The sequence below is a fragment of the Typopeltis vanoorti genome, chromosome 7 (genome assembly GCF_054136105.1).
Source record: "Typopeltis vanoorti isolate ZY-2024b chromosome 7, IOZ_Tvanoo_1.0, whole genome shotgun sequence".
NCBI lineage: Eukaryota > Metazoa > Arthropoda > Arachnida > Uropygi > Thelyphonidae > Typopeltis > Typopeltis vanoorti.
In genome coordinates, this window is record NC_143555.1 from 85,403,805 (window position 1) to 85,419,859 (window position 16,055).

Genomic DNA, 16,055 nt, shown 5'->3' on the forward strand with positions numbered 1-16,055 from the left:
CCATAGTCGATATAATCATACCGGCACCCCACATCAGAAAAACACCCATGACATCATCAAACGCTAGTGGCTTGATTTCTTGACTTTCAGCCATAAGACATTTTTCAAAATTAGTTAGTGTTTTTTCAGTATCTTTTGGCAGTACTCCGGTAGCAGTCAGCATAGAAATCCTGTAAAAATAGTATTAGTGTTATAATAAGAATAAAACCTTAAAATCATAGGGATTTTCTAAACTTTTTGTTGCCTAATAGAGTATTAAATAATTTCATGTTATTTAGTTTGCAATAGTTAATTTTGAACGATATTGAAGTATAGAAACGCGTATTTTGTGTAATATAAATGTCGTTATGTGATAAGTTGAGAAGGCAACATAAAGCAAAAAATGAATACTAAAGTATAAAGCCAATCGACTTCTATTTTTAATAGATTAGATGGAAACGTGGAGGATATTATAGATCCATCCGTATTTTATAGCCAAATTTTTTTTAAAAAAAGGAACTAAAAACATTTATTTATCTAATTCATAATTTCTTGTAACTATTAGAATTTGCTGTGTTATCTATAACAAATAATAAAATAATAATAAAAATAATGAATAACAAATAATAAAATAATAATAAAAATAATGAATAACAAATAAAATAACAAATTTTTACTGTTGCTAATTTTCCTATGCAATGTGCTAACTTTCCAGTTAGCAGCAGTGCAATCCCTGTTGCTAATTGGAAGTACTGTATAACGAAACTTGCTGATACTCATGTTGGTGATTTCGTATTATTGGTGATTTTTCGTTTCACAACGGGAGGGCGTAGCGATCGCCAATTGAACAATATTTTGTTAACAAAGCTTATACAGTACTTGGAATTCTTTTGCTGCCCGCAGTTTATTTTGATCTTAATATCATCAATTAATTGCGTGTGAATTAATAAAATAAACTGCCATTTATTTTATTTTAATTATTTTCAAGTATTATTTTATTTATAAAAATCATAACTTTAATTTGCTTTAGTTTATATATACAATGCTAATAATATGAATGCCGTTAGCGTATTGTTATATGCCCTAAAATATCATGATAGTTGTAATTTAGGGGGGGGGGAGTCTTTACAATTGATAGGATGACTCAGTAACGGTTCTTGTTTCATAAATGTGAAAAATAATAAAAAGAAAGCTTTTTTTTCACTTACTTTCTGTTGAATGCTCTGATAAAGTCTTTAGGCATTTTTTTATTAAACGTCATGACCAAAGATTTAGGATAAAATGTTTTCTTGGCAATATGGTATTTGCACTTCTTTTCTTTCTTTCCAAATCTCTTGGCAAGGCCATAGTTAATGGTCAGTGTATCTGTGATCATGACATGTGTTCCAGCTTGAACTTTATCCAATGCTTTATCATCCTGGAGATCACTAACATTGATTTCTGTTTCTTCATTAGTTGATATCCTTCTCCACATCTCTTTATAAATGTCCAACTTGCTAGTCTGCAAAATGAACAAGAATAAATTTATTACGTCTTCATAGCCTACCTGTTTAATCAAGAATAAGATAAGAAAATGGTCCTTTACTGAAAAACGATGAACATGTCAATAATAAAAGTTTTTGAAAAATCAAGATAATTCATTTTGTACCGAACATATTTTATTTATGTTATTAAAGCAATCACTATACTCACCGCAAAAAGTGTTGTAACAGAAGATCCCTTCTCAATGATAGGTATAAGATTTGGATAATTGAACATTTCATCGAGGCTGTTCAGAGTCTTGGGAGGTATCCTGACTGTCATCATGGATAATAGATTATTGTTGTAACTCCACATCACAACCACACTTCCAGCAAACCAAGAAATCAATAATACCCGCAATGATCTAAATTTTGGAACTATTTCTAAGCCTAAAATAAATAATAAATTAAATTTATTGGTAGACAGCAAGACTTGGTGACTGATACGTGTGACTTAAATCCCACACCATCTTAAACTTAAAACTGTTTCACTTAAAAATCATATACAATCACATAATAAAAGTTTTATAATATAATAATTAATACTTGTAAGTTTATTGTTAATTAATTTTATCACCACAGCAAAGTTGGAAAAACGAGAGATAGGCATCGATCCTAAAATTTCCATACGAGACTGTCTAATAATGGAGGCTATCGGAAGTATGAGTAATTCTCAATTTTTTATTATAATTTCCAACTAAAATATTATTATCAGAAGTGTGATATTCTTCTTGTAACTTCCATACCAGCCACAAAATAGACAAAAGACAGAAAAACTATTGACAACGTTTAAATTATAAATACGTGAATGATTCATACAGTATTGGTATAATATCCCATGTCTCTGTCACAACTGTCCACTAGGATGAAACACTATTAGAGTTCAGAGAAGTGGGAATAGATGTATAATTAATTTCAAAATAATAAATAATTTATCAATATGTATACACCAGTGACGTCACGTGCCCATTACGGTTGGTTATGTAACCCGCACTACAAATTTCACGTCAAGTTGACCGTATGCATGGGCGTATGCAGACAATTTTCCAGGAGGGGGGGGGGGGAACAAAGCTTGGAGACAAATAATTACATCAATAAATTTTTATACTTATTGATGATTAAATAATTACATCAATAAACTATAAATACATTATTTTCATTTTACATCGAATTCAATGATCTTTAATTCTTGAAAAAAAAGTATTCGGAATTAATAGTTTTTAGAAAAATGTGAGCTCACCCAGCCTAGCCTTCTTCACGGTTTAAAAATACTAGAAGACTAAGAATTTGACTCGCTGCGCCCTCTTTACATATTTTCAAAGAGCTCAAAGGTGTATGTATTTTGAAAGCACAGCCGGGCTATTAACGCGAATGTGACGTAATGTTTACGCGTCGAAAAGTGTCCTCTTCATAAAGCACTAATGCTTCATTATCCTCGCGAAGAGAGCAATGAAGTATTGGTATATTGTGTTTAATTTTAGGAATCACGCAAAGTCCGCAATCAATTAGGGGAGTCTTTAACGGGAATAAATGCAAAAAATATAATATCAGTGATACTGATATTTCGTGGGTGAGAACCGCACACCTAGCACACCCGGAATATTCGCCCCTGATGCACACGTACGTGAAAAACATTCGGTAAGCATTGTCACCCTCGAAAACTATATATCTTAAACCTATCCGTTTAAGATTAGGACGGTGCCGTAGGGCTTCACATGATTCAAAAAACAGACAATTAAATTTGAACTTACTGTAGAGTAGCATCTTGGTACGGTTCCAGTAAACTCTGTGTTCAGTGTCAATGACATGATAAGGAAGGCCTGAACTTTCAGATTCCAAAAATATTATGTAATATTTTTGGAATCTGAAATTATTAATATCATAAAATATTAATGTTCTTTGATTCTAACAGTGGCAGAACGGCCAGTCTGTCGCAAGTAGCAAAGATGATAAGAAGACGGTATTTGATAAACGCCAGACGAGGATGAAGGTGATAACGCATGTTTGATAGGTGATTTGTCTGAATTTGCGGTGGCAATTATATATATATATATATATATATATATATATATATATATATATATATATATATATATATACATACAGGGTGTTCGGGATAAATTTGACATATTTATAATTAATTATATTTTTCCGTAAGTTACATGTATTAACACACACTTCTCTTCATTTAAAAGTTTGGACCCTTCTTCATTCATATACAAGATGTCAGAAAGGATGGATAGCTGGAACCCACCTGAATCATGGAAGAGAATAACTTGTATCATGATGATTCGTGCCCGCCATCAAAATAAGGATATTACGACTGCTGCCCAATGCTCCCTGAATACAGTAAAAACAATCAGGCATGAACTAGAGACTTGCAATGGTGACTACGAGGATGTAGCAAGAAGAAAGATCCCTAGCAGACGATCTGATTGCGTTCGTACAGCAGAATTCCTCGCAAATCTGCAGGAACAGGTGTTGAAGAACCCTGGCATTGGAATTCGGGCTTTGTTCGTGGAGTTGCTAACTGTAGTCAAGCCCTGGATAACAAGGGTAGCCAATGGTAGGCCGTATGTATGGCAGCAGGATTCGGCCCCTTGCCACACCTCTGGGAAAAGTCAAAAATGGTTGTCTGAAAATTTCTACGACTTCACCAGTCCAAATGTTTGGCCTCCAAACTCCCCAGACCTTAACCCCATGGATTATTTTGTATGGGGCGCAGTTGAAAAAGACACCAATCGCACTTCCAGTAATACAAAAGCCCAGTTAATGGATAAAATTAAAACAGTTTTTGCGGCCCTTCCCAGGGAGACTGTAGCATCAGCTTGTTCGAGGTTCCGAAGCAGAATTGAAGCTGTGATCGATGCTAATGGTGGTTATTTTGAGTAAATCTTGTTGATAGTATTGTAATTAACTCTGCCTGTAATGTTTTTTTGTCAATTCATTAAATTTAATAGATACAAAGAAGATTTTCTTTTTCCTTACGAAACTGTCAAATTTATCCCGAACACCCTGTATATATATATATATATATATATATATATATATTTCGAGTAGAAAAGCGGGTACACATTCAAATTGTCGAATCGCGCGCAATGGAGTCACGTGGTAGTACTCGACAGGATAAAAGGCAAAAAGAAAAGATTGCGCTCAGCTAATTGTGCTTAAAGAAAAAAGTTGCAAACTTGAATGTCTTGTAATGTCTCAAAGATATCATCTAGATAATTTCACGTGAGGAAGAATTATTGGAAATCTTGAAGAAGGTCACAGAATTACTGATATTGCCAGAGAGTTTGAAATCTCACATAGCTTTGTATCCAAGCTCTAGGGAGTGTTTCAAACTAATGGAATGTGTTCCAGGTGTTTGCTAATAGATCTCTTCGCGCTGTCGTATTCGCAGTTAAATTTGCGAAGTACATTTTAGTGTAGTTTTTCATTTGCTTTTCTACAGAGGAAAGGAGCATGAAGACAGTTTTGTTTAAAACAGCAAAACGCAATCGACACACCACGGCAGGTCAGCTTGCAATTCGGATCCATTCAAGCGCAAGTACGCGGAGATCTCGTAGGCGTATAGGCCTACTTGTCGCAGACGTCTTGCCACAGCAAGTTGGCCTATACGCCCGAAAGCTTGTGCTACTTTTATTGAGTCCTTTTATTCAAAGCCCATCGTAGAGCACGTTTTCAGTGGTGTTGTATCCATAAAAATACGATAAGACAACAATGAGCTAATGTACTCTTTTCGAGATGAGACTCGTTTTAGTTATTCCTACGATTGTGACACTTCATCTAGCGTGAAAGCGGTTCTGCTTACCATCGCGAGAATTTTCTTGAAAGGGATAAATTATGCTTAATGGAGGCACCGAAATACAAGTGTGCTGGAAAGAGAAACTATGACTGGTGAATGAAGTTCTTCAATGTCATGTTCGATTGTTCCATGGTGCAGTAGGCGAATAATTCCTTTTTATGGATGAGAGTGCCACACCACATCGTATACGAACAGTGGACACACTTCCGGAGACCGAAGATATTAATCGAATCGAGTGGTCAGCACGCTCCCCAGATCTCAACCTCACAGAACACATTTGGGACGCAATAGGGAGGCGCATTGATGCTCGAAAGTCCCCTCCAGGAAACAAACAAGGCGGAAACAAACAGTTTTTCTCAAGAACTCCTGAGTCATCACTTCGTTCTAAGCATGGTACGGCATTGTGAGAGCTGCATCGCAGTTCGGTATGGACATAATCTACAGAAATGTCTCTCCACATAAGTCTCTCAGCTTTTTGCAAGCACTGTACATTAATTCATTAATTCCTTAACTATGAATGAATGTAAACTTTTGTCAAAAATGGATTGCAATTTAATTTGTACAAACTTTATAATTCATTTTTGTGTAATATAATTTATTAGTATATTGGCAATAAATTTATGAGCACATTTAGCTAAAGTTATAATTTTTTTTTCATTTACAGGTAAAACTGTAGTTCGTCCTAAACTTGTCCGGTACATCATGAAAGTTCATATGACTGATGCCGTAATGAAGTACATCTTAAGGTAAAAGAAATATGAAGTATAACAAGGCAGGCTTACGGATAATAAAGATTATTAACTTGGTGACAACAAATTCACTTATATATATATATATCAACATTGTCTTTTACAAAGTATTAATGAATTTTTATAATTTATCGCAAAAGTTTCTGAATTTGATAATTTTTTGACTTACCTTTAGAACAAAGAGTTCCAAAGTAAACAAAGGTTTCGCTTGTGAATCGATGGAGAAAAGATACTTTGCTAGAGTCGAGAACTTTATGGATGATGGAACTCGTAAGGCTGCAGATTACTAGTGACCCCAATACAAACAGCCATACCCGTAGGGTGAGTACTTTTAGAAATGAATACATCTCAGGAATATCTTCAGGCCTGCTAACAAGGATTGCTAAGCGATCGTAGTACACAGGAGCGGAAAAAATGGATATATTGAATCGCTTTAAGTTCCCAGTGAAAGGACCAATTCCCATATCAGCTTCCTAGAAAACAAAATTAAGTATAAATGGAATTTTATGTCTGTTGCACTAAATAATGTGTTGATATACATATTAACTCTAGCTATGGTAATTTTTTTGTAACACATTAATGGATACATAAATACAAGGCTGCTTTCAATGTTAAGATACTTGTATGCTAATATTGATGCATTCACAAATTTTTAGGTTATAAAGATATTATTATATTAATGTATATGTAAAGGTTGACATTCTAAACGCTGAAAATAATTTTGAATTGAAATGAAAAGATTTGCGGGGGGGGAAAACGGATAACTGAATGGATAAATGGGTTTTCACACAAAAACAAAACCCTTCCTGTATCCGACGTGTGAATAGGTAGGAATAAGAACCATAAGAGACCTGCCTAACCTATAACATTAAATGTAAAAAATTGAGCAGCCTGCCGATGAAAAGCAAAAGTGTAATGCGAGAAAGTGCAACCAGTCACAACAAAAGTCCTTCCAGACATCACCTCACCTCAAAGAATCCAAATTTCTACTGAACACTCATACCAACTCACTTGTCAGATGGTGTTATATGAATCCTCCGTATCACTTCTATCCACTACCATCAAGAAAATGCATACCAAGAATAGACCATTTCTTTACGTCACCGCATTTAGGTTTATCCTTTGCATATATATCGATATCTTCATCCTCATCTGCACACCTATTCAGGCTACTCGCTTTTCAATGGGATCTCCCCCTACAAGACAAGATGCACCAAACCAAATGCAGACACAGTGGAGGTTTTAGCATAACATCTTTCCAACTCTAACATAACTCCGCAATTCTGGCTCAGAGAATCCCATCAGTGTCTCCTCTGCAGTACCTCACACACACACACACACACACACACACACACACACACACACACACACACACACACACACACACACACACACACACACACACACACACACACACACACACACACACACACACACACACACACACACACACATAGCCATGAAGATTATTGGCTTCTATTCCGTTACAGATCAGAAAACGCATAGATTATGTGAATTCGTTTTGATTGCTTCCAAGTCTCTCATCTGCAATCTTACAAAATACTGAGATCCAATGTCACAAAGTTCGATAAACACCTCCACAAAACTTATAGGAGGCTATAAAGTATTCTTTCTCGCACGCCACCACAGGGAATAAACACCATATTCCAATTCAGCTTAAAGTGGAATACAAACGGATTCTCTCTCTTCTGGATTGGAGGTGATAAAATGAACTTTCTTCTATAGACAAGAAGCCACCGGGAACTGTAATATGTTTCTGTATCAAAGAAGGAAAAACTATAACAAAACCAAATCCTATTAACCGCAATACTCAAACCTTGGTATACGCTTATAATCTATAATCTAACGAAATACTTCTTTTATTTTTTTTTAATTTGTATTATGCTAACAGAGTATAAGAAAATGTATCTTACATCAGCATGAATAAATTTCATGAGCCCACTCCACGATCCATCTTCTGAAGTGATAATGTTGTATCTGATTAGGAAAGGAAACAAGATCTGAAAATTAATCCGTGCACAAAATGTTAAAATTTAAGAAATTATATATTAATTAAGTATATGAAAACATCTATTGCTATCATATTTATATGAAAATATGATGCATTGCTATTGCTGATACTTTGACAATATACTTGTGCAAAAACAACCTCCAGAGAAATTCGACCGCCAATAATTTTATTTATTGATAGAAATACATTAGAAGTCGGCATTATAAATATTCACAGATTACTTTCGTGGCAGATATTTCGTGACTAAAACATCCGAATACAAACAATATTTAGCCATACAAATTTAACTGTCGAACTTTTTTTAATATATTTAGAAAATGCATTAGCAAAAACTAAGGATTCTATCAGCAAAAACAAATTGCTGGTTACAAATGAACTACTAGAAACATTAAAATATATTAAGATCATGGGTTGTTAATATCTAGCATTCAAGTAATAGAGCGTGCGTGTTTTCATATATTTTAATATTTAAAGCTAAAAATATATTGTTAGTTGACTTGCGGGTTGCAGCTAAAAATCAATTTATTGTTACAACCAGCGATTTCCTAATTTTATGCAGCAGCGCCATCTTAGAAACTTTTCATTGATCTTGCTTGTTTTTAAATAAATAATATTCATAAATATCATTTCTTAACAATACAAAGTAATTTATTTCGAGATTTCAAAATCTTCGACCGCGCTCACACCAAATAAGTTGAATCTTTCTGCGAAAACTTCACTGAATAAGGATTGCAGATTTTTGTTATGGAAATGAACTCTCATGTCCATGAAAAACATTTTATGTTCCACTATTTTATTATCATGTCTATGGTTGCACCTCCTAATGGCTATCATTATCAATTTTACACTATCTTTCAGCATGCTGCAAAAACAATTCTAAAATTCATTCACTGAGAAGTTTCATTTTTGTGTTCTGTTAATTTTTCAAAATACATTTTACAAACTGTTCAGTTCATTTGTGTCCATTTCATGTAATAAACTTAAATAATCTATGAATATTAATAATTGATATTAATTGCATAATAAATATATCCCTATGTTGTTACGCGGTCATTACTTCTTCTCCCAATGCGAAAAGCATTGTACACTTCGAAATCCATTAACGCAAATCTATTATGGTTATCGTTAATACTGCATAAAATTTCGTGTATTTGAGGTAATAAATACTTACGTAAAGTTCATTCTTTCAGCCATAAAATTCACCAAATTTCCTACAGATCCATCCACCACATAGCAATTATTGACTCTACTCAAGATAGTGAATGGATTCCACTAATTGAAAAAAAAATGATAGTGGAATTTTAATAAATGCATTCAAATTAATCACAGTATTGTTATCTATCTGATAATATGTATAACCTACCGTTCCAGATGCTATAATCAAGTGTTTCCGGTTCCCCACAGAATTGTTGCTAGTCTTAGTTCGATCATAGACGCATGTGTTATGAGGAGCTGAAAAATACACAATAAACAATAATAACAAAGAATAAATAAGAATATACTATGTAGTGAATTGAAATTCAAATTATTAAATAAGAATCACGATTATTGAAATGAAAATGCCTCGAGGGCTCACTTTAGTAAGTACGGGCATGGCAAATCCGAGGTACCTGATGCTGGACCATGCCTTACTTCATGTAATATACATCTGTTATATTAGCTGAAGACTGGTCCCTCCCCTTTATTTCCTATTTTGCTATGTCATTTGGTGTTATGCAGCCACGGGAGTGAGGGGGGGCCGGGACAAGCTAGCCTCCAATAGGTGCCGGTCCCAAATTCTTAAATTCAAATAACTCGTATAACCCCTTTAACGATAATTGTTGAAAACTTCAAATGTTTTGATACTGTATTCTATGACAGAAAAATATTTTTAATCGAGCAGTGTTACATATTAACGTTTACACAATATATAAACGTTAAAGATACATAACATTTTATACTATACTTAAATTATACTATCAAGTTATTAAGCAAAAAACTGAAGGTAAATCTCCAAACCCTTTGCATTTAAAATACATAAGTTAAAATTACTTTTTAACCTTTTATTTATATACGATTAGATATAGAAACCTATTTTGTTTTTCTTCATTTCGATTAGTTTATTCATTGTAATTTATAACGACTTATTATATCCATTTTGATAAGTGGAAATGTATAACAATAAAAAAATTATATATCTAATATTACTATTTTCCTGATATTTATTTGCTAAGTCATTAAACATCTGACTTCTGCAAAGCCAAACAGAAGTAGATGATATTCAACCAGAAATGCTCAAGTATGGAAGTGTAAAGGTTTACAGTAGTTGTACTGCATAATGCAGAAGGCCTGGTCAAAGGATCGTATTACAAATGATTGGAGTACCTCTCATATTACCCATCTAAAAAGGGGCATAAGTTAGATGTAAGAATTACAGTGGGATTTCTCTACTAAGTGTTTCAGGTAAGATTTATGCAAACATACTTAAGAAGAAGCAGAGAAAAATGTGTACGGGAAACGTAGAAGAACAAGCTGATTTCAGGCAAAATAGAGGTTGTCAAGATCAGATTTTCACTGTAAGACACATAGTTGAGAAATCATGGAATATAACTAGGATATGTACTGAAGTTTTGTATATTTTTAAAAAGACATAGACCAATAACATCTCACAAATATCTGTGTGTGAGTTGTAAGTTAGCAGCTAGAATTAAAGGAAGTACAGGAAGATGGTTTGATGTTAAATCAGATGTGAGACAAGACTGTTAATCATCATTTATATTAATCACATATGAATGAAAGTTGCATTAAACCTGATGTCAAAATTGAATACCATCTGAATATAAGATGTTATCTCAGATTTTTACATTATGCAGATAATGCTACACTTCTAAATAAATCTGCAGGTTTCCCTGACTAATTTGGAATGAAAATCAATAATAAAAAGACAAATGCAATCATATTACAAACGAAAACATTAGGAAGGAACTTAACATTGTTAGCATTCAGGAATGTGTTAGCAGAGCTAATGTTCATAGTTCGTCTCGCTTAAACAGAATAGGAAAGGAAAGATTAGCAAAACAAGTGTTTTTGTTTTGTTTTGTTTTTTTTGCCAGGAAATCCAGAAGACCAAAATTTAGGTAGATTGATATACTGAGATGTGCCTTAGAAGATAGAAATATAAGAACTAATAATATTGTAATCTTGAAAAAAAAAAACAGATTAATTTGGAGGAAAATTGTTGATAGGAAGTAAGTAATTATGCGACTTTTTCTTATCTTACTGTAATAATATCCTGGACACTCCCACCTACCCTCTGTTGAGAATACATATCAGGAATTTGATGATGATGATAAAACAAAATTTTAATTACTAGAAAAGTATGATGAGAATTTTTTTTGCTTATCAGTGAGATACCTATCTTTATCTCCTCGGTACCGATGAAGCAATTGTGAAGCCAGAGAAAAATGAGCATCAAGTGTAATCTCGTTCTCAATGATAGCATGTTGATCCTCTCTTTCTCTCCCTCCTTTGGTCGTTGATATCAAACTTTAGAATGTCTCCGTCTAGAAAAGGGAAAATCGTAGGTTAATATGCATGTGAAGCTATTATGATTTCAGTTATATGTGTCACAAGTCAATTAGAATTTTTCTAATATTCTGAACTGACTAGCATTTTAATGCTAACCCAAACATTGCTCTCGTCATTCTTCATTGAAGAATTCTGACCATCATTCTTCATTAGTAAGTTGGTGAGGTGTCAATAAAAAACACAGAAGACGTCGCAACTTAAGCTAGAATATATAAAAATAAAATAAAATAAATTTTCAGTCTATTTTTCTACCCACTGCAGGGTGAAGGCCTCTCCCATTGTGGGAGGTGTTGGGTCTGCTTCTCCCATGGTGACCCAGTCCATATTGGAAGAGGACATAACAAACATCCATGCCTACGTAGGATTCGAACCCACAGCGCTCATTTCCACAGTGCATAATTATCACTTTAATTGTAAAGTTGTGTGTCACCTATCACCCATTATTTTGTTAAAAATAGCAGAGCAACATGATATCTCGGAATCCATGGCTTGGAGAGCCATTGGTCGATTAGAAGCTAGACAAACGCAGGAAGTTGTCACTCAAGCGTGTCGTGTATCTCAAAGTGTAATTTAGCGACTTTGGAATCGCTTTCTGGAGACGGAAAATGTTTGCAGAAGACAAAGTCGCCCATCATTAACAACTCCAAGAGACGATCAGTATTTGTCATTACTTGCCAGAAGAACATCCCAATCCAATCGAACATGCCTGAGATGCTTTAGTTACGCGTTTCTGCTCGACTTGTGCTACCACGATCGCTTCAAGAGCTCGAAATTGCTCTCACAGAAGAGTGGGGAAATATCCCACAAGAACTGTTTGATCATCTTATTCGGTCCATGCAATCAAAATGTACCGATGTTTTGGCTGTTAATGGAGACCATAAGCGCTATTAAAAATTAACAAAGAGTTTTTGACTACTCTTGTTGTTATTTTTGTTAAAATTATTTCACGCTAAAATGTATAATTTGTTACATTTGTAATAAATGTCGATTATTTAAACAATATCTCATCAATTACACCCTATCCATAAGTGAGAAATATTTATTCATGTATAAAGTACCCAATAGTTATAATTATTTGCAGAAATTCATAATTATCTGACAGAAACTAAAATATCCCCTTTTGTGTGTGTGTGTGTGTGAGTATTTAATGCCTTTAAAGATATTTTGAAGTGATTTTTATTTGAGAAAGCATTATTCAGAGTCTGCAGAATTAGATGATATAAATCAATTAATATTGTGTGGATCTACTTTGTAATCTCGACATGATATGTATGGAAAATACCTGCAGAAGTTTGTAATTATAAAAAAACGCTATATTTATTACAAAAACACTATAAAATGGTATTTGCTTCTGATACACCGTTATTGTCATATCAATACAGTGCATTTTAAAAGACCAATAGTGTTTTATTGAAAAAAAAATTATCCTTATAAGTCCTTATAAGGACTGGCTTAAAGGGGCGAAGCAAGAATGCTTTTCATCTTCCCCGTTATCTGTAGAGGACAGTGTAGGGATAGGGCGTTATTGAGCTATTAAAGCTCTGATCATGGCAAGAGGGTAACAGCAATAGCTGATCCTCAGTTAGAACTTCATTGGCTACAGCATTGCCATCCATTACCCTCCAAGGGTATTGGATTGAATGAATCAATCACCGACTGGCTCAAAATCTACCAAAAAAAAAACACTTCAACATCTCTAACCTTTTTAAAGTATATTTATCTAGAAATTATTTCTCAAGGTAATCCATCATCCTTGCAAATTTAAAGTGCTGTTACAGTTGTCGCTTCTCTTGAGACTTCATAAGTCGAAGGTAAAGTATGCTACTTCTGCTTTTCGATTATACTGTTGAGTGTAAAATGATTTTTGTTGAAAGAAGGGATGAAACACGTGCAGATTAGACCCGTTCTCATACGAGAAAAACAGAGAACTGTTACAGCAATTGACAAGTGCGCAGAAGTTTAAAATTAAAAAAAAAAAAAAAAAAGAAAGAAGAAGAAGGGAGGTGGTATCTTTTTATGACGAACTCAAAGAATGGATCAAACCTTGGTTACAGGAAACAACCCAAACATTTCTGACAACATAAAGAAGCTTACTTTTCCAAAGGTTTGATAAAATATATGGAAAAGCAAGAGAGGCTGCTTCTCAAAATAATACTGAAAGTTTGTAAATTTTATTTTTCTACATCTAAGGAATAATAAATTGATTTTACTTTTTGTTTTGCCTTCCTTCAAATTAAACTTTTAATTTGTAACGTAATTAAACGTTGTTTATTTTTTATGATAGAGAAGATAAGAGGATTCGAAAAACTTATGACCTTATTTAAAATGACCTGGAATATCTTTATTTAGGTGTGATGGATTAGAATAATATTGAAATAGAACGAATTCTTCGTGTTCAGACTACGACGATAATCGTGACAGTGATGGTCTTCGCTTCAATATCAAGCCTTAATCATTCGGATGTGCCGCACGTCAATGCTAAGTAATGAAGTTAAATATTTTTTTCTATAGATTATGCTCTCAGTGATATCGCTTTGTAAGTTATTGACATGGTTATCTTCTAAATCGATCTCGACATTCTCTCGGTGAATGGGCTTTTCTTTTGCCAAGATTATTTACGGAAAACGAGCAGAACTCTCCTTCATTATTTCATATTGTCTACCTTAATTGATGCTTTGATTCATTTAAGTGTGAAGAAATAATTGATTTTGATTCATCAAATATAATTGCAATTATAATGGAGTACACTTGCCATAATTTGTATTATTTTATGAATTTCTTCAGCGCCTTGGTCGCAGCTAGACAGTATACGTGATAAGGAATGCCGCCATGATTTTTGCAACACAGTGGTGAATTCATGGAATGTACGAAGGGATGTATTATTCTCTAACGAATTTGCTATACTTAACGAATTCGACTGTTACAAGAGTAAAATGTAATTACATTCCTTGCATACCATGTGGTGTCCTCTAAACTGTATATTTTTTATGAAAAAAAGTAAGGTAAATTTGGCACAAGGTGAGAATAATACATCCCTTCGTACATTCCATGAATTTACCACTGTGTTGCAAAACGATTTCCAGTTATGCGTAATCCTAGGCTGTTGTTAGTTATCAATCAATTCGATTGAATGCAACAAAAATAAGTTACCAAACTCAACTGCGGTGGATGTCATTTAAACATGGAAACGTAATGATGGAAAAAACGCTGAGAAATGGTTATGCTTACCACATAAACCAATGGAAAGAAGTAGGAGACTAATCAATGGATGCCCTCAACCAAGAGTTCAGGGAAGTCGCAACTATAGAAGTTTGTACTAGGAATTTACATATCCTCAGATTTGAAGGAAGGGATACTGCGTGAAAACTAAACATTGTTTCCAAACAGCTAGTTGTAAACTTTTGTGCTACAGAACACCTCTTGATTGGATGGTAGACCATTAAACAATGTGGTATACAGTGATGTATCACGATACACAATGTTGTAATCAGTTAGTTATGTCTATATATGGCAGTTACTAGTAGAATGATATTCTTCAGTGACGCCCGTCCTGATTTGAACAGTGCATATGGATCACTCCGTACCACAACTCCCAGCCGTTATTCGTTAATTATATGTTTGGCATTTGTCTATCATAAATGTATGGCATTCCTTATTTTCCCTGGAAAAATAATAAGAAAATCATCTGAACCTTAAAGGTTTCGATATATTTTCTATCATTTTACTAGATGACAAGAAATCTTTGTTGGTAGAGATCCTTGGGCTACCATAGACTGAAAATATAGTTAGTTTCTTGTAGGAAATTAATGCAAATTAATAAATAATGAAAAAAACATGCGGAATGCATAGTAGATGTATTATAACCTCAAGTCCATTTGGAGAGATGTTTTCCGCCACAGTTTGTGAGCAACAGGCCAACCATGTGTTTTCAAAGCAGGAAGATGATTCCTTGGGAAAAATGATGATCAATTCAGGATAATCCTAGATGATTGTAATGCTTATTCTCGGAGTTCTTCAATAATATGCAAAACAATGAATGCAAGGCATTCATTGTTTTTCATATTATTGATAGAATGTGTAAGTTATTTAAAAAGCATATGAATATTCAATGGAATATGAATATGTGGTAATAAACATGAACAAAAAAGGGCGTAACATTTCCGACGAATACTTGGGTCTAAAATAGGTGTTAGGAAAGAAATCAGATGCTTGTACTATAGACTGGATTTCTTTGAGTGGGTTGTATAGCGGCGGCATCTCTTGTAAACAGCCACTGTTTAGTTCCCAAAATTATTAGTACTTTCTTTCAGCAACATCGATTGTAAGAAAAGTTATATGATGGATATGTGTGCACAGTAATCAAATTTAAAATAATCAAGGCAATCATTTGTCTGACAGAC

General features: G+C 33.9%; 1 protein-coding gene across 1 annotated transcript in view; it reads right to left on the reverse strand.

The window, feature by feature from the left end:
• Positions 1–16,055, reverse strand: part of LOC150104829 (uncharacterized) — a 65,560-nt gene that overhangs the window by 19,601 nt on the left and 29,904 nt on the right. The window contains exons 9-12 of the mRNA XM_090395070.1: positions 6,226–6,529; positions 1,672–1,889; positions 1,188–1,480; positions 22–170 (exon numbers count right to left, since the gene is read on the reverse strand). Coding sequence (XP_090251196.1) covers positions 22–170; positions 1,188–1,480; positions 1,672–1,889; positions 6,226–6,529 — 964 coding nt within the window. The remainder of the gene's footprint in view (positions 1–21; positions 171–1,187; positions 1,481–1,671; positions 1,890–6,225; positions 6,530–16,055) is intronic.